At 43.8% G+C, this 25,270-nt stretch overlaps 1 protein-coding gene across 1 annotated transcript in view; it reads right to left on the bottom strand.

Moving 5' to 3' along the window:
* LOC106589103 (FH1/FH2 domain-containing protein 3) overlaps nucleotides 1-25,270 on the bottom strand; it is a 119,416-nt gene that overhangs the window by 80,079 nt on the left and 14,067 nt on the right. Inside the window, exons 2-3 of the mRNA XM_045693719.1 lie at nucleotides 13,023-13,132; nucleotides 9,743-9,810 (exon numbers count right to left, since the gene is read on the bottom strand). Of these exons, the coding sequence (XP_045549675.1) occupies nucleotides 9,743-9,810; nucleotides 13,023-13,132 (178 nt within the window). The remainder of the gene's footprint in view (nucleotides 1-9,742; nucleotides 9,811-13,022; nucleotides 13,133-25,270) is intronic.

Raw genomic sequence — 25,270 nt, 5'->3', positions numbered from 1 at the left:
TCTCTCTCTCTCTCTCTCTTTCTCTCCCCCTCCCTCTCTCTCCCTCTCCCCCTCTCTCTCTCCTTCCCTCTCTCCTTCATTGTCCCCCCACCCCTCTCTCCCACCCCATGCCTCTCTCTCTCCCTCCCTCTCCCCTCTCTCTCTCTCTCTCTCTCCCTCTCCCCTCCCTCTCTCTCCCTCTCCCCCTCTCTCTCTCCTTCCCTCTCTCCCTCATTGTCCCCCCACCCCTCTCTCCCACCCCATGCCTCTCTCTCTCTCTCTCTCTCTCCCTCCCTCTCCCCCTCTCTCCCTCCCTCTCCCCCTCCCTCCCTCTCTCCCCCTCTCTCTCTCATTCCCTCTCTCCCTCATTGTGCCCCTCTCCCCCTCTCTCCCTCCCTCTCTCTCTCTCTCCCCCTCTCCCTCTCCCCCTCCCTCCCTCCCTCCCTCCCTCCACCCCTCTCTCTCTCCTTCCCTCTCTCCCTCATTGTCCCCCCCACCCCTCTCTCCCACCCCATGCCTCTCTCTCTCTCTCTCTCTCCCTCCCTCTCCCCTCTCTCCCTCCCTCTCCCCCTCCCTCCCTCTCTCCCCCTCTCTCTCTCATTCCCTCTCTCCCTCATTGTCCCCCTCTCCCCCTCTCTCCCTCCCTCTCTCTCTCTCTCCCCCTCTCCCTCTCCCTCTCCCCCTCCCTCCACCCCTCTCTCTCTCCTTCAATCTCTCTCCCTCATTGTCCCCCCCACCCCTCTCTCCCACCCCATGCCTCTCTCTGTATTCAGTAGCAACAGACCACAGGCTCCTCTCTGTATTAACCCCCTACTGTGTTTCAGGGAATCACTATGCTGTCACTACAGAGAAAGCAGCATTTTTTTTCTCTCAGTCCCAAATGGCAGCCAGGTGCCATACATGTAGTGCACTATATAAGAAATAGAGAACCATTTGGGATGCGGCCCTAGATCACTGTACCGTATATACCAGCTGCCATAGAACTGGGCCAATCCCTCATACTACCTGCTACACATACAGAGACCAGCATAGCCTGGCCCCAGATCTGTTTATACTGTGTTGATAATTCACAAGGTCATTATCATGACAACAACCACAGGAAGAAAATAAAAAACATATCTGACACCGGGTTAAGAACAACAGTGCAGACCGGGTCAAACTCTTAGGCCTATCAGCCTTCTTGTCAACTGTCGTTGACATGGTCCTAAATCTGCAGCCATACTGGAAAAGGTCACGGCGATAAGACGCTCAGAACATTGACGAAGAACATGACAGCAGGTGTCACAATGCAAGTCTGAATCTTGGTGGATTCCTGAACACTCCAAGGTTCACTCCTCGGAAGTTTAAAGGTCAAATTACCCGAAGCGTTGTGTCTGTTACTAAGTAGCCAATTCATTTCCTGGGGAAAAAATGTGGGAAGGTTGAGGAAATGACCTGGATTCAGAACGTAATCTGTTCCACTGTTCTGTTCTATTCCAGAATGTTATAGCCATATACAGACTAATGACCCATCCGTAACCTCCCGATCCTAACCCAAATCAAATGTTATATCATGCTGACTTACAAGCCCTTAACCAACAATGCAGAGTAAATAAACGAAAGTAAAAATAGTAACACAATAAAATGACAATACCGAGGCTATATACAGGAGGCACCGGTACAGAGTAAATGTGAGGGGGGTACAGGTTAGTCGAGGTAATTTGTACATGTAGGTAGGGAGTAAATGTGAGGGGGGGTACAGGTTAGTCGAGGTAATTTGTACATGTAGGTAGGGAGTAAATGTGAGGGGGGGTATAGGTTAGTCGAGGTAATATGTACATGTAGGTAGGGAGTAAATGTGAGGGGGGTACAGGTTAGTCGAGGTAATTTGTACATGTAGGTAGGGAGTAAATGTGAGGGGGGTACAGGTTAGTCGAGGTCATTTGTACATGTAGGTAGGGAGTAAATGTGAGGGGGGTTATAGGTTAGTCGAGGTAATATGTACATGTAGGTACAGAGTAAATGTGAGGGGGGTACAGGTTAGTCGAGGTAATATGTACATGTAGGTAGGGAGTAAATGTGAGGGGGGTACAGGTTAGTCGAGGTCATTTGTACATGTAGGTAGGGAGTAAATGTGAGGGGGGTACAGGTTAGTCGAGGTAATTTGTACATGTAGGTAGGGAGTAAATGTGAGGGGGGGTATAGGTTAGTCGAGGTAATTTGTACATGTAGGTAGGGAGTAAATGTGAGGGGGGTACAGGTTAGTCGAGGTAATATGTACATGTAGGTAGGGAGTAAATGTGAGGGGGGTACAGGTTAGTCGAGGTAATTTGTACATGTAGGTAGGGAGTAAATGTGAGGGGGGGTATAGGTTAGTCCAGGTTATTTGTACATGTAGGTAGGGGTGAAGTGACTGCATAGATAATAAACAGGGAGTAGCAGCTACGTAAAAAAGGAGGTAAATGTAAATAGTCTGGGTAGCCATTTGTTTAAACAGCCATCACTCACACAGAGAGGCTGCTGCCTATATACACAGACTTGAAATAATTGGCCACTTTAATAAATGGAACACTAGTCACTTTAATAATGCCACTTTAATAATGTTTACATATCTTGCATTACTCATCTCATCTGTTCTGTATTTTATACCAACTATTGCATCTTGCCTATGCCGCTCTGTCATTGCTCATCCATATATTTATATGTATATATTCTGAGTCCATTCCTCTACTTAGATTTGTGTGTATTAGGTAGTTGTTGTGGAATTGTTAGATTACTTGTTAGCTATTGCTGCATTGTCGGAATTAGAAGCACAAGCATTTCACTACACTCGCAATAACATCTGATAACCACGTGTGTGTGTGTGTGTGTGTGTGTGTGTGTGTGTGTGTGTGTGTGTGTGTGTGTGACCAATACAATTTCATTTGATTTGATAGTGCACTACTTTTAACCAGGGCCCATTGTGCACTATGTCAGGAATAAGTTGCGATTTGGAATGCAGACTAGAACTAGGGCCCAGAGTTTGTCCTGGTCAGGTCACAGCCAGGACAATGTGTACCCAATAGGTAGAACAAGACCAGTGAAAACCCTCCTACGTCACTGCTACATATACAGATACACAGCTACATGTTACAACTAGACACTATCAGTCAGCCACGAGAAATCTCTGCTAAATACTGTACACAATGTATATATATATGTATATATGATCTCTCTGTAAACACAGACACAGATTAATTCTATTTATTTATTTTTATTTCATTTAAATTATTTCATATATTTTAATTTATTTTATTTATTTATTTATTTCACCTTTATTTAACCAGGTAGGCTAGTTGAGAACAAGTTCTCATTTACAACTGCGACCTGGCCAAGATAAAGCAAAGCAGTTCGACAACATACAACAACACAGAGTTACACATGGAGTAAACAAACGTACAGTCAATAACACAGTAGAAAGGTCTATATACAGCATGTGCAAATGAGGTAAGATAAGGGAGGTAAGGCAATAAATAGGCCATGGTGGCAAAGTAATTACGATATAGCAATTAAACACGGGAGTGATAGATGTGCAGAAGATGAATGTGTAAGTAGAGATACTGGGGTGCAAAGGAGCAAAATAAAGAAATAAATACAGTATGGGGATGAGGTAGTTGGATGAGCTATGTACAGGTGCAGTGATCTGTGAGCTGCTCTGACAGCTGGTGCCTGAAGTTAGTGAGGGAGGTAAGAGTCTCCAGCTTCAGAGATTTTTGTAGTTCGTTCCAGTCAATGGCAGAACTGGAAGGAAAGGCGGCCAAAGGAAGTGTTGGCTTTGGGGGTGACCAGTGAGATATACCTGCTGGAGCGCGTGCTACGGGTGGGTGCTGCTATGGTGACCAGTGAACTGAGATAAGGAACTGCAGATAACAACTTATTGTAACTAGACTGTAAAGAGACCAAGATACACTGACAGACAATAGAACCAGATAAATTATTATATCTACACACTATCATAAACAACAACACTATCATATACAACAACACTATCATAAACAACAACACTATTATATACAACAACACTATCATATACAACAACACTATCATAAACAACAACACGATCATATACAACAACACTATCATATACAACAACACTATCATATACAACAACACTATCATATACTGTATAACAACACTATCATAAACAACAACACTATCATATACAACAACACTTTCATATACAACAACACTATCATATACAACAACACTATCATATACAACAACACTATTATATACAACAACACTATCATATACTGCATACTAATGCTATCATATACAACAACACTATCATATACAACAACACTGTCATATACTGTATAACAACACTATCATATAGAACAACACTATCATATACTGTATAACAACACTATCATAAACAACAACACTATCATATACAACAACACTTTCATATACAACAACACTATTATATACAACAACATTATCATATACTGTATACTAATGCTATCATATACAACAACACTATCATTAACTGTATAACAACACTATCATATACAACAACACTATCATATAAAACAACACTGTCATATACAACACCACTATCATATACAAAAACACTATCATATACAACACCACTATCATATACAACAACACTTTCATATACAACAACACTATCATATACAACAACACTATCATATACAACAACACTGTCATATACTGTATAACAACACTATCATATAGAACAACACTATCATATACTGTATAACAACACTATCATAAACAACAACACTATCATATACAACAACACTATCATATACAACAACACTTTCATATACAACAACACTATTATATACAACACCACTATCATAAACAACAACACTATCATATACAACAACACTATCATATACAACAACACTATCATATACAACAACACTATCATATACAACAACACTATCATATACAACAACACTATCATATACAACAACACTATCATATACAACAACACTATCATATACAACAACACTATCATATACAACAACACTATCATATACAACAACAACACTGTCATATACAACACCACTATCATATACAACAACACTATCATATACAACAACAACACTATCATATACAACAACAACACTGTCATATACAACAACACTATCATATACAACAACACTATCATATACAACAACATCATATACAACATCATATACAACAACACTATCATATACAACAACATCATATACAACATCATATACAACAACACTATCATATACAACAACAGTATCATATACTGTAAAACAACACTATCATATACAGCAACACTATCATTAACTGTATAACAGCACTATCATATACAACACTATCATTTACAACAACACTATCATATTCTGTATAAAAACACTATCATATACAGCAACACTATCATATTCAACAACACTATCATTTACAACAACACAGTCATGTTCTGTATAACAACACTATCATATAGAACAACACTATCATATACTGTATAACAACACTATCATAAACAACAACACTATCATATACAACAACACTATCATATACAACAACACTATCATATACAACAACACTATCATATACAACAACACTTTCATATACAACAACACTTTCATATACAACAACACTATTATATACAACAACATTATCATATACTGTATACTAATGCTATCATATACAAAAACACTATCATATACAACACCACTATCATATACAACAACACTATCATATACAACACTATCATATACAACAACACTATCATATACAACAACACTATCATATACAACAACAACACTGTCATATACAACACCACTATCATATACAACAACACTATCATATACAACAACAACACTATCATATACAACAACAACACTGTCATATACAACAACACTATCATATACAACAACACTATCATATACAACAACATCATATACAACATCATATACAACAACACTATCATATACAACAACATCATATACAACATCATATACAACAACACTATCATATACAACAACACTATCATATACTGTAAAACAACACTATCATATACAGCAACACTATCATTAACTGTATAACAGCACTATCATATACAACAACACTATCATTTACAACAACACAGTCATATTCTGTATAAAAACACTATCATATACAACAACACTGTCATTTACAACAACACAGTCATATTCTGTATAAAAACACTATCATATACAACAACACTGTCATTTACAACAAAACTATCATATACTGCATAACAACACTATCATAAAGCATAAAGCATTTTTACACGGCTGGCCATGCTTTCCACCTGGCTACCCCTACCCTGGCAAACATCTCAGCACCCCCTGCAGCAACTGGCCCAAGCCCCCCCTCCCCCGCTTCTCCTTCACCCAAATCCAGATAGCTGATGTTCTAAAAGAACTGCAAAGTCTGGATCCCTACAAACCAGCTGGGCTAGACAATCTGGACCCTCTCTTTCTAAAATTATCCGCCTAAATTGTTGCAACCCCTATTGCTAGCCTGTTCAACCTCTCTTTCGTGTTGTCTGAGATCCCCAAAGATTGGAAAGCTGCTGCGGTCATCCCCTTCTTCAAAGGGGGAGACACTCTAGACCCAAACTGTTATAGACCTATATCAATCCTGCCCTGCCTTTTGAAAGCCAAGTTAACAAACAGATCACTGACCATTTCGAATCCCACCGTACCTTCTCCGCTATGCAATCTGGTTTCAGAGCTGGTCATGGGTGCACCTCAGCCACGCTCAAGGTCCTAAACAATATCATAACTGCCATCGATAAACGACAATACTGTGCAGCCGTATTCATCGACCTGGCCAAGGCTTTCGACTCTGTCAATCACCGTATTCTTATTGGCAGACTCAACAGCCTTGGTTTTTCAAATGACTGCCTCGCCTGGTTCACCAACTACTTCTCAGATAGAGTTCAGTGTGTCAAATCGGAGGGCCTGTTGTCAGGACCTCTGGCAGTCTCTATGGGGATGCCACAGGGTTCAATTCACGGGCCGACTCTTTTCTCTGTATACATCAATGATGTCGCTCTTGCTGCTGGTGATTCTCTGATCCACCTCTACGCAGACGACACCATTCTGTATACCTCTGGCCCTTCTTTGGACACTGTGTTAACTAACCTCCAGACGAGCTTCAACGTCATACAACTCTCCTTCCGTAGCCTTCAACTGCTCTTAAATGCTAGTAAAACTAAATGCATGCTCTTCAACCGATTGCTGCCCGCGGTTCTAACCTAGAATATGTGGACAACTACAAATACCTAGGTGTCTGGTTAGACTATAAACTCTCCTTCCAGACTCACATTAAGCATCTCCAATCCAAAATGAAATCTAGAATCGGCTTCCTATTTCGCAACAAAGCATCCTTCACTCATGCTCCCAAACATAACCTCGTAAAACTGACTATCCTACCGATCCTTGACTTCGGCGATGTCTTTTATAAAATAGCCTCCAACACTCTACTCAGCAAATTGGATGCAGTCTATCACAGTGCCATCCGTTTTGTCACCAAAGCCCCATGTACTACCCACCACTGCGAGCTGTATGCTCTCATTGGCTGGCCCTCACTACATATCTGTCGCCAAACCCACTGGCTCCAGGTCATCTATAAGTCTTTGCTAGGTAAAGCCCCGCCTTATCTCAGCTCACTTGTCACCATAGAAACACCCACCCGTATCATGTCGCACTGCTTTGCTTTATCTTGGCCAGGTCGCAGTTGTAAATGAGAACTTGTTATTAACTAGCCTACCTGGTTAAATAAAGGTGAAATAAATAAATATATAGTGTACTACTTTTGACCAGAACCCATCTGGCTCAGACAAGGCTTACTTTTTCCAGGCTTACTTTTTCAAGGCTTACTTCCTTTTCACAATGGGCACAAAAGTAGCGCACTATATATGGAATAGGATGTAATTTGGGACACATATTTATTCATTTGAATCTGATTTAAATAGCTGTAGAATCTGTTCATATGGAATTAGGACCGCTTTAGAGTTCTGTGTTCCGATCTGTGTAACTGTTAAGCATCTGTCTAATTCTAGAAGTCAGTTTAGAGTTCTGTGTTCCGATCTGTGTAACTGTTTAGCATCTGTCTAATTCCAGAAGTCAGTTTAGAGTTCTGTGTTCCGATCTGTGTAACTGTTTAGCATCTGTCTAATTCCAGAAGTCAGTTAAGAGTCAAGATTTTGTTTATTGTCATTTACTCCTCTTTGAAAATAGAAGGGCAGAACTTGAAGAGGTGCAAACTCCTAGTGAGTTTGTTCTGCAGAGTTTATAATGGATGTGACATTGTTGATGTAGTTGAAATGTACTAATGGCTACTGTGATTACTTTACTAGTCCTAACTGTTGCAAATTAACCAGAGTAACCTCTGAAGTAGGGAGAAAGATGAGTGGTGGCACACTCATGGGTACACTCAGAAAACACAGAGCTATGTGATGACTGTTTCACCTCTAACATGGTGTTGGGTAAGGGTGCGTGTGTGTGTGTGTGCGCGTGCGCGTGCGCTTGCACGTGTGTGCCGGGCATGTGGCTGTGGGTCAAGTTCAGTTAAACCACAGTCCCGCCCCGTCTAACCTCTGACCCTGGCAGCCAATTCAGATAAGGCTTTTCTGGAGTCCATTTTAGCACAACTATCACGAGCTGGAGAGAGAGATGGAGAGGGAGAGAGAGAGAGAGAGAGAGATGGAGAGAGAGATGGAGAGAGAGAGGGAGAGAAACTAATAGAAGGATAGAGAGGCAGACAGAAGGCTGTAATGAAGGAATGTAAAGTGATGTGTGACTCTGGGTTGACTCATGTCACATCTCTCTCTCTGTCATCTCAGGACGTCACTCAGTAATAACTTTACCCAGCACGGCACGGCACGGCACGGCACAACAGGCACACACACACACACACACACACACACCTTAATCCCAACCAACGACCTTCTACTGAACTATTCACACACACACGCTCATACAAACAATACACATAAACACACAATGAACACACCTGTCCATCACATCACACACCTGTCCATCACATCACACACCTGCCCATCACATCACACACCTGCCCATCACATCACACACCTGTCCATCACATCACACACCTGCCCATCACATCACACACCTGCCCATCACATCACACACCTGTCCATCACATCACACACCTGTCCATCACATCACACACCTGTCCATCACATACCTATCCATCACATCACACACCTGTCCATCACATCATACACCTGTCCATCACATCACACACCTGTCCCTCACACAGGACTTTACAAACTGGGAGGTCTCAGATGCCCCCACACACATATCTAACTATAAACACACATGGAAAACCTGAACAGGCATGTAAAACACATGAAAACCAGAACAGGCATGTAAAACACATGGAAAACCACAACAGGCATGTAAAACACATGGAAAACCTGAACAGGCATGGAAAACACATGGGAAACCAGAACAGGCATGTAAAACACATGGGAAACCAGAACAGGCATGTAAAACACATGGAAAACCAGAACAGGCATGTAAAACACATGGAAAACCTGAACAGGCATGTAAAACACATGGAAAACCAGAACAGGCATGTAAAACACATGGGAAACCAGAACAGGCATGGAAAACACATGGAAAACCAGAACAGGCATGTAAAAAAGGGTCATGTATTGTAGGCTCCTTGGGGAACATGTTTCCTGTCCGGCGTGTCCCAGCGGTGACATGCTTAGAGACGTATGTTAACATGTACGTACCGATACACACGTGTACTCGAACAGTCAGCTGGGTCCGCAAGACAACACTATGCTTCTTCCCTCTGGTCCTGGAGAGAGAGAGAGAGAGAGAGAGAGAGAGAGAGAGAGAGAGAGAGAGAGAGAGAGAGAGAGAGAGAGAGAGAGAGAGAGAGAGAGAGAGAGAGAGAGAGAGAGAGAGAGAGAGAGAGAGAGAGAGAGAGAGAGAGAGAGAATGTGTTAAACAGTGTCTTGCAGCAGTAGACCTGGAGAAGAACACTTATACTGATGCCAAAGACTCTCTCTCTCCTGGGATCAAAGGTGCCAGATCAGCATGGCACGTAGCTGACAACTAGCCAACAATGGCTAGTTGTTCTTCTAGTTGTTACAATAGTGTTTGTTCTTCACTGGTTGACCTTTTCCTGTGGCAACAGGTCACACATCTTGCTGCTGTGATGGCACACTGTGGTATTTCACCCAGTAAATATGGGAGTTTATCAAAATTGGATTTGTTTTCAAATTCTTAGTTGATCTGTGTAATCTGAGGGAAATATGTGTCTCTAATATTTACATTGGGCAGGAGGTTAGGAAGTGCGTCTCAGTTTCCACCTCATTTTGTGGGCAGTGTGCACATAGCCTGTCTTCTCTTGAGAGCTAGGGCTGCCTACGGCGGCCTCTCTCAATAGCAAGGCTATGCTCACTGAGTCTGTACATAGTCAAAGCTTTCCTTAAGTGTATTAGGTATTCTGCCACTGTACTCTCTGTTTAGGTCCAAATAGCATTATAGTTTGCTCTGTTTTTTTGTTGTTAATTCTTTCCAATGTGTCAAGTAATTATCTTTTTGTTTAATTAATCATGATTTGGTTTGGTCTAATTGTGTTGCTGTCCTGGGGCTCTGTGGGGTCTGTTTGTGTTTGTGAACATAGCCCCAGGACCAGCTTGCTGAGGGGACTCTTCTCCAGGTTCATCTCTCTGTAGGTGATGGCTTTGTTATGGAAGGTTTGGGAATCGCTTCCTTTTAGATGGTTGTAGAATTTAACGTCTCTCTTCTGGATTTTGATAATTAGCGGGTATCGGCCTAATTCTGCTCTGCATGCATTATTTGGTGTTTTACGTTGTACACTGGGGATACTTTTGCAGAATTCTGCATGCAGAGTCTCAATTTGGTGTTTGTCCCATTATTTGTCCCGGTTTTATGACTTAACAGCCGGCCAAAAATAGTTTGCAGAAACGTTCTCTTTCTGGCCCTGCAGTATTGGAACACTGAAACTCCTTTGTTACAGATAGTGTGGCCCGCCTATAAACTCTAACATCAAAAGATTGGACATTGGAACATTATTTCCGAAATCCAAATGTTTGGATTGGTCGGTGGGAATGTTTGGATTGGTCGGTGGGGACTTAAAGAATAATCCTGTCACAATGTTTATTATTTTGTGATGTCATTAAGAATGGTATATCAAGGTAACGGTAACTCTGAAAGTCTACACGACCTATGTATCCGGTTTACATCTAAATGTTATAAAAAAAATTATATGATTAAATAGGAAGAATACTTTTGTGAAGTTCGCAATTTAGATTTTTAGCCTTCTAAATTAGAATGGTTTATTCATCTAAACTTGTGCCCAGTCAGTAGCCATGCCCCAGTGAGCTCAGAGTTCGTGTCAGCATGACGGGACACACTCTCGGCCAAAGTGCTTAATAGGACTCGCTAACTAAATTTACATTAGATCAAAACATGCCGGACTACTACTGGCGTGTAAAGTGGTTGGGAGCTGTACCCTGTATAATCAAACATTCAGACCAGTGTGACAGACAGCGGAAGCTGAACGTTACAAAACGTTACTAAACATATCCCTCTGCAACTGGATCCTGGACTTCCTGACGGGCCACCCCCAGGTGATACGGGTAGGCAACAACACATCTGCCACGCTGATCCTCAACACTGAGGCCCCCTCAAGGGTGCGTACTTATTCCCTGTTCACCCACGACTGCGTGACCAAGCACTACTCTAACACCATCATCAAGTTTTCTGACAACACCGACAACGATGAGACAGCCTATAGGGAGTAGGTCAGAGACCTGGCAGTCAAGTGCCAGGACAACAACCTCTCCCTCAATGTGAGTAAGACAAAGGAGCTGATCATGGACTACAGGAAAAGGAGGGCCGAACAGGCCCCCGTTAACATCGACGGGGCTGTAGTGAAGCGGGTCGAGAGTTTCAAGTTCCTTGGTGTCCACATCACCAACAAGCTATCATGGTCCAAACACACCAAGACAGTCGTGAAGAGGGCACTACAACACCTTTTCCACCTCAGGAGACTGAAAAGATTTGGCATGGGTCCTCAGATCCTCAAAAAGTTCTACAGCTGCACCATCGAGAGCATCCTGACCAGTTGTATCACCGCTTGGTATGGCAACTGTTTGGCATCCGAACATAAAGCGCTTCAGAGGGTAGTGGTAGTAGTACATCACTGGGGCCAAGCTTCCTGCCATCCAGGATCTATATTCCAGGTGTGTCAGAGGAAGGCCCAAAGAATTACCGAAGACGCCAGTTTTCAGGGGTTTGACACACACATTTAAAGTTAACCAGTTTCACAAAATCCCCCCTGCTTCAAAACACACACCTGACTCCATTCACTTGTCCATCACCTTTCTCAAACGTAGTCCTCAAGCTCTCTCCACACACACACACACACACACACACACACACACACACACACACACACACACACACACACACACACACACACACACACAGTCTTATTGGCAGCATGTCACTACTATCACAGCGCTATCAATCAACCGAGGTCCTTGTGTCCTCAAGGTGTTCAAACTCCCGTTGCCATGACAGCTCCATGTCATTTCTACATTTAAGGTAAGAAAACAGAGATATTTTCCCGCCATTAAAATGAATCTCTGCAGATTATACAAATCATAGAAAAAATGAATAAATACTGAGAAATAGAGAGAGAGAAAGAGGAGGACCAGAGAGACTCTGCCATGAAAGAAGGGAGCACAGACACTGTCACACACCCACTCAGACAGACAGACAGACAGACAGACAGACAGACAGACAGACAGACAGACAGACAGACAGACAGACAGACAGACAGACAGACAGACAGACAGACAGACAGACAGACAGACAGACAGACTCCAGGTCGGTTCCATTATGGGACAGCTGCAACGCACAGTCATCAAGCTACAGAGAGACAGAGAGAGACAGAGGGAGAGAGAGACAGAGGGAAAGAGAGACAGACAGAGAGAGGGAGGGAGAGAGAGACAGACAGTAAGGTAGTGTTACCCTGCTGTGTCCTCCTGGAAGCCCTCCAGCTCGTCCCTCTGTTCAGACAGAGAAGACTCCAGGTCCAGGTAGGTTCCATTATGGGACAGCTGCAACGCACAGTCATCAAGCTACAGAGAGACAGAGAGAGACAGAGGGAGAGAGAGAGACAGAGAGAGACAGAGGGAGAGAGAGAGACAGAGAGAGACAGAGGGAGACAGAGGGAGAGAGAGAGAGAGAGAGACAGAGAGAGAGACAGAGAGACAGAGAGAGACAGAGAGAGAGAGAGAGAGACAGAGAGGGAGCGAGAGAGAGACAGAGAGAGAAAGAGAGAGAGAGAGAGAGAGAAAAAGGGGAGAGGAAGAGAGAAAGAGAGAGAGGGAGACAGAGGGAGAAAGAGAGAGAGAAGGAGACAGAAGGAGAAAGAGAGAGAAGATAGACAGGTAATGAAGGCTACATCACATTGTCATGCATCATTAACTATCTATCCCAAATTATCCATTGAACCCCAATGGCATTCCAATAGAGATATATTTAACTCTTTATGAAATACTGAAAGATCCATTGCTTTCATGTTTGAATTGCTTGTATGTACAAAAAGTATTCACACCCCTTGACTTCTTCCACATGTTGTTGTGTTACAGCCAGAATTCAAAATGGATTAATTCAGTATATTATTCTCTCCCATCTATACACAATACCCCATAATAAAAAGTGAAAACATGTTTTTGGGATAATTTTTGACACATTTATTTAAAATTAAATAGTAAAATATCTAAGTTACATAAGTATTCACACCCCTGAGTCAATACTTTGTAGAAGCACCTTTGGCAGCCATTACAGCTGTGAGTCTTCATTGGTCAGTTTCTAAGTGCTTTACACACCTGGATAGTACAATATTTGCCCATTATTCTTTTCACAAATCTTTAAGCTCTTTGAAGTTGGTTGTTGATCATTGCTAGACAACTATTTGAAGGTCTTGCCATAGATTTTCAAGCAGATTTAAGTCAAAACTGTAACCCAGTCACTCCGGAACATTCACGGTCTTCTTGGTAAAGCAGCTCCAGTGTAGATTTATGTCATAAGCGTCGTAAAGATTGGACCAAGGCGCAGCGGGTAAAGTGCTCATCTTCTTCATTTGTTAGAAATAACACTTAAACAAAAGGAAACAAATGACGAAACAGTCCCATAAGGTGCACAGACTATACAGGAAATAACCACAAAACACAAGGGAAACAAACCTCAACTAAATATGGCCTCCAATTAGAGACAACGACAACCAGCTGCCTCTAATTGGAGGTCCTACCAAAAACCCAACATAGAAATAGAAAACTAGATTTAAACATAGAAATAGAAAACATAGAACCTAAACCAAAACACACAAAACAAACACCCCTGCCACGCCCTGACCAAACTACAATGACAAATAACCTCTTTTACTGGTCAGGATGTGACAATTTAGCCATTGTGTTTTAGGTTATTGTCCTGCTGAAAGGTGAATTCATCTCCCAGTGTCTGGTGGAAAGCACATTGAACCAGGTTTTCCTTTAGGATTTTACCTGTGCCACAAACATAACACTTTGTATTCTGGACAAAAAAGTAAATTGCTTTGCCACATTTTCTTTAGAGTATTACTTTAGTGCCTTGTTACAAACCTGATGCATGTTTTTAAATAAAAAAAATGTTGTACAGGCTTCCATCTTTTCACTCTGTCATTTAGGTTATTATTGTGGAGTAACTACAATGTTGTTGATCCATCCTCAGTTTTCTCCTATCACAGCCATTAAACTCTGTAACTGTTTTAAAGTCACCATTGGCTTCATTGTGAAATTCCTGAATGGTTTCTTTCCTCTACGGCAACTGAGTTAGGAAGGACATCCTGTATCTCAAGTTTCAATGTCACATGTACAAGTACAGTGAAATGCCTTTTTTGCAAACTCTAACCCCAACAATGCAGAAATCCATGACATATTTCTAGAAGAAAACACACGATAAATAAGAAGAAATGCAAAGAACACAATAAGTAAGCAACCATACTATATACTGTTAATACCATACTATATACAGTTAATACCATACTATATACAGTTAATACCATACTATATACAGTTAATACCATACTATATACAGTTAATACCATACTATATACAGTTAATACCACACTATATACAGTTAATACCACACTATATACAGTTAATACCATACTATATACAGGGTCAGTTAATACCATACTATATACAGGGTCAGTTAATACCATACTATATACAGGGTCAGTTAATACCATACTATATACAGTTAATACCATACTATATACAGGGTCAGTTAATACCATACTATATACAGTTAATACCATACTATATACAGTTAATACCATACTATATACAGTTAATACCATACTATATACAGTTAATACCATACTATATACAGGGTCAGTTAATACCATACTATATACAGGGCCAGTTAATACCATACTATATACAGTTCATACCATACTATATACAGTTAATACCATACTATATACAGGGCCAGTTAATACCATACTATATACAGGGTCAGTTAATACCATACTATATACAGTGTCAGTTAATACCATACTATATACAGTTAATACCATACTATATACAGGGTTAGTTCAGTACCATACTATATACAGTTAACACCATACTATGTACAGGGTCAGTTAATACCATACTATATACAGGGTCAGTTAATACCATACTATATACAGTCAATACCATACTATATACAGGGTCAGTTAATACCATACTATATACAGGGTCAGTTAATACCATACTATATACAGGGTCAGTCAATACCATACTATATACAGGGTCAGTTAATACCATACTATATACAGGGTCAGTTAATACCATACTATATACAGTTAATACCATACTATATACAGTTAATACCGTACTATATACAGGGTCAGTTCCAGTACCAGCCTCTGATCTGGAGGACTCACTAAACAGAGAACATCCCTGGTCATCCCTACTGCCTCTGATCTGGAGGACTCACTAAACAGAGAACATCCCTGGTCATCCCTACTGCCTCTGATCTGGAGGACTCACTAAACAGAGAACATCCCTGGTCATCCCTACTGCCTCTGATCTGGAGGACTCACTAAACAGAGAACATCCCTGGTCATCTCTACTGCCTCTGATCTGGAGGACTCACTAAACAGAGAACATCCCTGGTCATCCCTACTGCCTCTGATCTGGAGGACTCACTAAACAGAGAACATCCCTGGTCATCCTTGCTGCCTCTGATCTGGAGGACTCACTAAACAGAGAACATCCCTGGTCATCCCTACTGCCTCTGATCTGGAGGACTCACTAAACAGAGAACATCCCTGGTCATCCCTACTGCCTCTGATCTGGAGGACTCACTAAACAAAGAACATCCCTGGTCATCCCTACTGCCTCTGATCTGGCAGACTCACTAAACAGAGAACATCCCTGGTCATCCCTACTGTCTCTGATCTGGAGGACTCACTAAACAAAGAACATCCCTGGTCATCCCTACTGCCTCTGATCTGGCAGACTCACTAAACAGAGAACATCCCTGGTCATCCCTACTGTCTCTGATCTGGAGGACTCACTAAACAGAGAACATCCCTGGTCATCCCTACTGCCTTTTGATCTGGAGGACTCATTAAACACAAATGCTTCATTTGTCAATTATGTCTCAGGGTTGGAGTGAGCCCCTGGCTATCTGTAAATTATGTCTGAGGGTTGGAGTGTGCCCCTGGCTATCTGTAAATGATGTCTGAGGGTTGGAGTGTACCCCTGGCTATCTGTAAATGATGTCTGAGGGTTGGAGTGTTCCCCTGGCTATCTGTAAATTATGTCTGAGGGTTGGAGTATGCCCCTGGCTATCTGTAAATGATGTCTGAGTGTTGGAGTGTACCCCTGACTATCTGTAAATGATGTCTGAGTGTTGGAGTGTACCCCTGGCTATCTGTAAATTATGTCTGAGGGTTGGAGTGTACCCCTGGCTATCTGTAAATTATGTCTGAGGGTTGGAGTGTACCCCTGGCTATCTGTAAATTATGTCTGAGTGTTGGAGTGTACCCCTGGCTATCTGTAAATTATGTCTGAGGGTTGGAGTGAGCCCTGGCTATCTGTAAATTATGTCTGAGTGTTGGAGTGTGCCCCTGGCTATCTGTAAATGATGTCTGAGTGTTGGAGTGTACCCCTGGCTATCTGTAAATGATGTCTGAGTGTTGGAGTGTACCCCTGGCAATCTGTAAATTATGTCTGAGTGTTGGAGTGTACCCCTGGCTATCTGTAAATTATGTCTGAGGGTTGGAGTGTGCCCCTGGCTATCTGTAAATTATGTCTGAGGGTTGGAGTGTACCCCTGGCTATCTGTAAATGATGTCTGAGTGTTGGAGTGTACCCCTGGCTATCTGTAAATGATGTCTGAGTGTTGGAGTGTACCCCTGACTATCTGTAAATGATGTCTGAGTGTTGGAGTGTACCCCTGGCTATCTGTAAATGATGTCTGAGTGTTGGAGTGTACCCCTGGCTATCTGTAAATGATGTCTGAGTGTTGGAGTGTACCCCTGACTATCTGTAAATGATGTCTGAGTGTTGGAGTGTACCCCTGGCTATCTGTAAATGATGTCTGAGGGTTGGAGTGTGCCCCTGGCTATCTGTAAATTATGTCTGAGGGTTGGAGTGTACCCCTGGCTATCTGTAAATTATGTCTGAGGGTTGGAGTGTACCCCTGGCTATCTGTAAATGGTGTCTGAGGGTTGGAGTGTACCCCTGGCTATCTGTAAATTATGTCTGAGGGTTGGAGTGTACCCCTGGCTATCTGTAAATGATGTCTGAGTGTTGGAGTGTACCCCTGGCAATCTGTAAATAATGTCTGAGGGTTGGAGTATACCCCTGGCTATCTGTAAATAAAAAAACAAGAAAATAGTGCTGTCTGGTTTGACTAATGTGAGGATTTTGAAATGATTTATACTTTTAATTCTTAAGTATATTTTGGAAATTACCTTTACTTTTAAGTATATTTACTTTCATACTTTTACTCAAGTAGTATTTTACTGGGTGACTTTCACTTTTACCTTGAGTAAAAAACATTTTCTATTTACGGTATCTTTACTTTTACTCAAGTATGGCAACTTGGGTACTTCTTCCACTACTGAACTGAACCCTCTAATTCATGGTTCCCTGCTGTAGTGTGTAACGTCCTGACCAGTAATAGGGGTAATTTGTTATTGTAGTTTGGTCAGGACGTTGCAGGGGGTATTTGTTTTATGTGGTCTGGGCTGGTTGTGTTAGTTGTAGGGTGTTTGATTTAGTATTCCCTGCTGTAGTGAGAAGTAGCTAGAGAGAGGGTGTGACCCAGCCTGCTAGCCGTAGCTACAGAGAGGGTGTGACCCAGCCTGCTAGCCGTAGCTACAGAGAGGGTGTGACCCAGCCTGCTAGCCGTAGCTACAGAGAGGCTGTGACCCAGCCTGCTAGCCGTAGCTACAGAGAGGGTGTGACCCAGCCTGCTAGCCGTAGCTACAGAGAGGCTGTGACCCAGCCTGCTAGCCGTAGCTACAGAGAGGGTGTGACCCAGCCTGCTAGCCGTAGCTACAGAGAGGGTGTGACCCAGCCTCCTAGCCGTAGCTACAGAGAGGGTGTGACCCAGCCTGCTAACCGTAGCTACAGAGAGGGTGTGACCCAGCCTGCTAACCGTAGCTACAGAGAGGGTGTGACCCAGCCTGCTAACCGTAGCTACAGAGAGGCTGTGACCCAGCCTGCTAGGGCCCATATGGCTCTATATAGGAACTGTTGACTCCGATCAAGTGTAGTTACCTTGTCAGTGCTGCACTTGATCAGAGAAGCGATCGTAGGCCGGAGGGCGCCCGGGAAATTGTGCTATTTATTTTTGTCAAATCATTATTTATTGTCATTATTGTTTTGTTTTTTGTCTCACCCTTGTTTATTCTTTGTCCTGGGTTAGGTGGTGGTTTTGGTGGTGGACTACCAGCACCTGTAGGGTGAGTTTAAAGGCCCTCTGGTCTTTTTTCCTTAGTTATTTAATTTATTTGTGTTTTTCCCCTGCTTGTCCTGTTTTGCATCTCTCCTCCCCTGTGTATCCTATAGTCCCCTCCTTAGCTCCTCCCATTGTCTTCAGTTGTGTGTTGTCTGCTAGCTGGGGTGGCTTTCTGGCTTGTCGGCCTGCTAGCTTTAGCTTGGCCTGCTAGCCTCCCGGCCCCTTAGGCGTGGCAGGCATTGTTTGACTGTTTTTTTTTCTTTACCCCCATCCCCTTTGTATCCTTAGTTTTTTTCTGTTTCTTGTTATTTGTGTTGCCAACTGAGGGACCTTTTGCTGGCTAGCCTGCTAGCTGGTTAGCATAGCCTGGCCTGCTGGTGAGGCCTGCTAGCCTTCGTGTCCCTCAAGTTTGGGCAGGTGTTTGTTAGTCAGTGTGTCCTTTTTTCTCCCTTACCCCCCTTGTTCCCCTTTTACTTTAATTAATTTGTTTTGTTAGTCTTGTGCATTGTTAGTCTTACCCCCTAGTTTGTCTTCCCTTTTGGTTGGTGTGCCGTGTTTGTTTTTGTTGTAAGGCCTCTTGGCTGGTGGGCCTGCCAGCTGGTAGGCTTAGCCTGGCCTGCTGGCGGGGCCTGCTAGCTTTCTAGCCTTAGTTTGGTTGTGTGGTTTAATTTTTGTCTCTCCCTTTTGTGCCTCCCCCTCTTGTGGAAAATATAAAACAAAAAATTCCCCTCCTAGTGTTCCTTCCCATTGTTAATAAGATTAGTTTGGTGCTGTGCTAGATAGGTTGTTGTGTGTCCCGTGGTGCTGGTAGGCCCGGTTAGCTTAGTCTGGCCGAGCCTGCCAGCTTCCTCGGGTGTCTTACACCCCTTTCCTTCTTCCCAACCCAACCCCCTCTCCTCTCCCTCCCTTTTTTCCCTTCCCCTCCCCCCCTTTTTCACCGGTGTTGGGCTGTAAAGGGAGTGGGCCTCCATCATGTCAGCAGCACAGGTTGGCATGAGGAGGCACCATGCAGTGCGCCTCCTCTTAAAGGAGAAGGGAGGGAAAATAATGGAGTTATCCCGATTGGATTTCTCCAGAAAATTCCTCCAGAAAGAGCTCGGTTTTCATCCCGCGCAGGTAAACTGCATCTTAGCCCTTCCCTATGGGAAGGGCTTCGATGTCAGTTTTGCCAACGCCAGCTTCCTGCGGGAGTTCTGGGGGCAACTCCAGAACTCCCTGAACACCCAGGGGTCCCTCACAGCCATGTTTGAGGTGACCAAGCTGACGGATAATAGCATTAAAACCGTTATTATCCGTATGTATAATGAAACCGTACAGCCGGAGGACGTTGCAGTATGGCTGGGCAGGTACTGCAACGTGAAGGGGCCCTTGGTCCAGGTGAAGGATCCCGATGGGATCTGGACAGGGGCCTGGAGGGTTACTGTCCAGCAGAGGGAGGACCCTGGGGGCTATGGTGGGTTGAAAGCCATCCCATCCACCATAGTCCTCGGAGAGAATAGAGGCCATGTTCACTACCAGGACCAGCCCAAGCTGTGCCGTAAGTGTGGTGAACATGGCCACCTGGCAGAGGCCTGTAAAAGGTCGTCTGCATGAAGTGCCGGGAGGTGGGCCACCGCTACGAGGAGTGCACGAACGGAAGGTCGTGCAACCTCTGTGGCGAGCGGTCCCACCTCATCCGCGGCTGCCCCTTCTCCTGGGCCAATAAGGTCAGGGCCGAAAGGAGGGAGAGGGAGACGGCGGCCGCGGACCGGGCTTCTGAGCGCCAAGGGGAGGGAACGGCAGTTGCCGAGGAGGTGGTGGTGGAGCCGGTGGTGGTTGAGAAAGTAGTGGTGGAGCCGGTGGTAGTGGAGGGCGCGGAAGGTGCAGTGGTGGAAAAAGTGGGAGGAGAGGACAACCCCCCCCCCCAATCCCCCTGCCCCAGATTAATGTGACCCCTGAAGGAGAAAGGGCCGAGAAAGACGGTCCCGGAGAGATCTTGAGTGAGAACTCCCCAAGTGGGTCAGACAGTATGGAGACTGTGTCGGAAAGAGATATGGGAGAGGGGGTGGAGATTCTGGAGGAACACCTCCCCCCACGAAAAAGAAATGCGGAGGAGCTCTCCGACCCCGAACAAGGCGATGAGAAAAAGGGCAAGGTGGAATGGGAGAGCTCCCAGGGGGAGGAAGAACCCAGAACCTTCCCCCCAACTCCCCCAACACAATCTCCTTTTTAAGTCCGGTTTTAACCTCCTCTCCCTGCCATCCCCGTTACCCCGGCGGGAGAGAGAGGAAGTACCAGAAAAATAACCTCCTTTCAACTGTTTAAATGCCTTTTCATTTAGCACTGTTTTTACTCACCCTTTTATGGCTTTTAACATCACCACTATAAATGTGAGAAGTATAAAAACAGAAATAAGAGCACAGTCGGTTTTATCCTTTTTAGAAAGGTTTAATTCAGATGTGTTTTTATTACAGGAGTGTGGTCTACCCTTTTTATCCTCTTATAGGAAATGGGAGGACAAGTGGCAGCATGGGCCCTCCATTTGGAGTGGCTCAAATTTTAATAAAAATGACGGTGTTGCCATTTTAATCAAGACCCCACATGTGGTGGTGAGGGGGAGCACGGTGGTGGTAGGTGGGCGCTCTTTTAGCCAATTGTACTTTTATGGGGAGGGATTTTAACATGCTAAATGTGTATGGTTTTAACGATAAACATGACCGGTGCGCACTTTTAGAAGACTTGCAGTCCCACATGCTAGGGAGGGATCCTCTAGTGGTGGGTGGGGATTTTAATTGTGTTTTAAATAGAGCAGACAGGAGAGGGGCGGGAGAGGATTTTAAGGTAGATAGGTCAAGTGTTTTATTGCAAGGGCTGTGCAGGGATTTTAAACTGACTGACTGTTTTAAAACCCTGCATCCAAGAGAGGAGGGCTTCACCTGGACCAGTGGTGACGGCACCAGAGCCTCTCGCATTGACTATCTGTTTACCCGGGACTGCCCCCCAACTGATGCTAGAATAACCCCTGCCTTTTTCTCAGATCACGTAATGCTGACGTGCACCCTTTCACTAACTTCGGGTGTGACTGTGGGAAGAGGGCCCTGGAAATTGAACTGTTCCCTTTTAGAAGATGATAGAGTAGTTAGCCAGTACAGGGAGCAGTTCAGCCAGTGGCAGACGCTACAGGACTTCTTTGACACACGAGCACAATGGTGGGAAATGGTGAAGGGTAGGACGAGGACTTTCTTTAGAGAGATAGGAAAGAAGAAAAGCAAAGAAAAAGATAGACGCATGGTGGGACTGCAAAAGCGACTGGAAAGATATTTTAACCTTGGCCAACAGGGCTTTGATTTTAACTATGAAATTAAAGAAGTAAAAAGGAAATGGCACTTTTAGCTGAACAGAAAAGTAAGGGGGTTATTTTAAGAAGTAAGGAGAGGGAATTAGAAGAGGGGGAGAAGTGTACAAGGTACTTTTTAAGAAAATAGTTAGTAAGGGTAGGACAATGACAGGTTTAAAAAATAAAGATGGGTTTTTAAAAACAGACACAGAGGGAATGAAAGAAGTAGTCGAGGATTTTTATGGGGAACTGTTTGGGGAAAAAGTTGTATGTGAGGAAACCATGGGGGACGTTTTAACATACATTGACAAGATTTTACCCAACACAGACGACCTGACAAAAGACTTGACGAGGACAGAAATTGACCAAGGACTGAAACATTTTAAGAGGGGTAAATCACCGGGGAGGACGGCCTCTCTTTGGAGTTTTATCTGACCTTTTGGGATGTTTTAGCCGATGAACTTCTGACTGTTTTTACTGACTTTGAATACCTCGACAGACTACCTGACAGTTTTAGAGTGGGGATCGTGACTCTTTTATATAAGAAAAACGACAGGACGGACCTGAAGAACTGGAGACCGATAACCCTTTTAAATTTTGATTGTAAACTTTTTACCAAGGTTTTAACACTCAGAATGTCTTCTGTCTTAGGGGAGGTGATCCACCCGGATCAAACCTGTGCCATTCCCGGAAGGAAGATCACGGACAGCCTGATACTGATCCGAGATGCCATCTGTTATGCGAGAGACAGAAACATGCGGCTTGTAGTCCTAAATTTAGATTTTGAAAAAGCCTTTGATCGGGTCTCGCACCAGTACCTCTTTAAGGTACTGCAAAAAATGGGTTTCCCGGACAGGTTTTTAGCTTGGGTGGGACTGCTGTACGGGGATATCACCAGCAAAATCCTTGTAAATGGGCATCTGTCAAAAGCAGTGGGAGTACACTGCGGCGTCCGTCAGGGCTGTCCGTTATCTCCCCTTCTGTTTGTGGCCGGCATTGAACCACTGGCACAGGTCTTGAGAAGGGACCAACGGATCAGTGGGGTGGGTATCCCGGGGAGTGGGGGGATGACCGCCAAGTGCGTATTTTACATGGACGACGTCAACATTTTATGCACCGACCTTTTATCCGTCGACAGGACCCTGGACAGGACTGACTGGTACGGACGAGCCTCTGGGGCGAGACTGAACAGAGACAAGACAGAGGCCCAATTTTTCGGACCGTGGGCAGACCCAGACTTGACCAGACTACCACTGACTGTGAAAACGACGGACATAAGGGTACTCGGGGTAAAGTTTGACAGGGAGGGAGGAGGGAGAGGTAATTGGAGTGGGATCCTGGGGACAGTAAGACAGAGACTGGGATTTCTCCCCGTGTCTGCCAGCAGGGGAGGACCTAACGCCCCAGCTCGTGCTGTATGGGGTGGGCCGAAGGCCTATTCCACCAAAGGCCTTCACCAAGCTCTGGCCCACCCTCACGTGTCTGAAGGCAGCACTGTGGTCCTCCCGCAACCTGCTGGTAGCGAAACAGGTCAACACCACCCCCCAGGCAGTGGCCATGGTAGCCACAGAAGCCCTGGGGTGGTACAGAAGGAAGGGGGCCTCGACCCCAGGCGAAGGGTCCCCCACAACACCCAAGGTCCCTGCGGCCACGGCCTGACAGCGCTGCGGCGCCTAGGGCGATGCACCTAGGGGAGGTATCTCCTCTGGGCCCCGAAGGACGGGACGGTGATCGGTTCGGAAGAGCAGGAGGAGGCAAGTTTGATAAGGACTCACCCCGCTCCTGTACAAGGGACCGAAGACAGCTTTTTAACAAGTGACTTTTTAAATACATTTTTTATGTCTTAAAAATGTTTTTCCTTTTTAAATCATTTGTACACATTTTAAATGGCTTTTACAGATTTGATGTTTTATACAACGAAAAGTACTTTCATTAATGGTTGTTTTTATTGGTGTAAACAACATGTACTTTTTAACAAATTCAAATGTAATTCAAATGCTGTGTTTTATGCCTCCATGCTGTTTGTTTGTGTATAAATGATGTAAAAATATAAATATGAGCTGTTTTTAAAGGAACTGTGACAATAAAACTTTTCCAAAAAAAAAAAAAAAACTGTTGACCAGGAACTGCTGACCAGGACCCATAGGGCTCTATATAGGAACTGTTGACCAGGACCCATAGGGCTCTATATATTAACTGTTGACCAATGCCCCCCCCACACACACACACACACACACACACACACACACACACACACACACACACACACACACAGCTGTTGCACTAAAAGTTTACTTTTTCAATGAATAAGAAGAAAAAATATGTCATTATTCTGCAGGAGACATGAGCTGTGTTCAAAGACTCATACTAACCGTGCTAACCGTACTATTTGTAAGGTAAATTGAGTATGTAGTCTGCTTATTGACCATACTATGGATATACACTCTAAAAAGAAAAGGTTCCTGGAGTATCCTTCAGGGGTTCTTCAAATTGAAACTGTAGAGGAACCACTAGAAGTTCTTCAAAGAACCCCTTTTAACGGATCCTCGAAGAACCCCATTTAACGGATCCTCGAAGAACCCTTTTAACGGATCCTCGAAGAATCCCTTTTAACGGATCCTCGAAGAATCCCTTTTAACGGATCCTCGAAGAACCCCTTTTAACGGATCCTCGAAGAATCCCTTTTAACGGATCCTCGAAGAACCCCTTTTAACGGATCCTCGAAGAATCCCTTTTAACGGATCCTCGAAGAATCCCTTTTAACGGATCCTCGAAGAACCCCATTTAACGGATCCTCGAAGAACCCCTTTTAACGGATCCTCGAAGAACCCCGTTTAATGGATCCTCGAAGAACCCCGTTTATCGTATCCTCGAAAAACCTTTTGAAGAACCTTTTCGGGTACATTTTTTAACTACCCCCCCCCCCCCGCTATTATTAAAAGTAATATGCATAACAA

Source organism: Salmo salar, chromosome ssa14, assembly GCF_905237065.1.
Source record: "Salmo salar chromosome ssa14, Ssal_v3.1, whole genome shotgun sequence".
NCBI classification, from domain to species: domain Eukaryota; kingdom Metazoa; phylum Chordata; class Actinopteri; order Salmoniformes; family Salmonidae; genus Salmo; species Salmo salar.
This window is presented reverse-complemented; position numbering and strand designations above follow the sequence as displayed.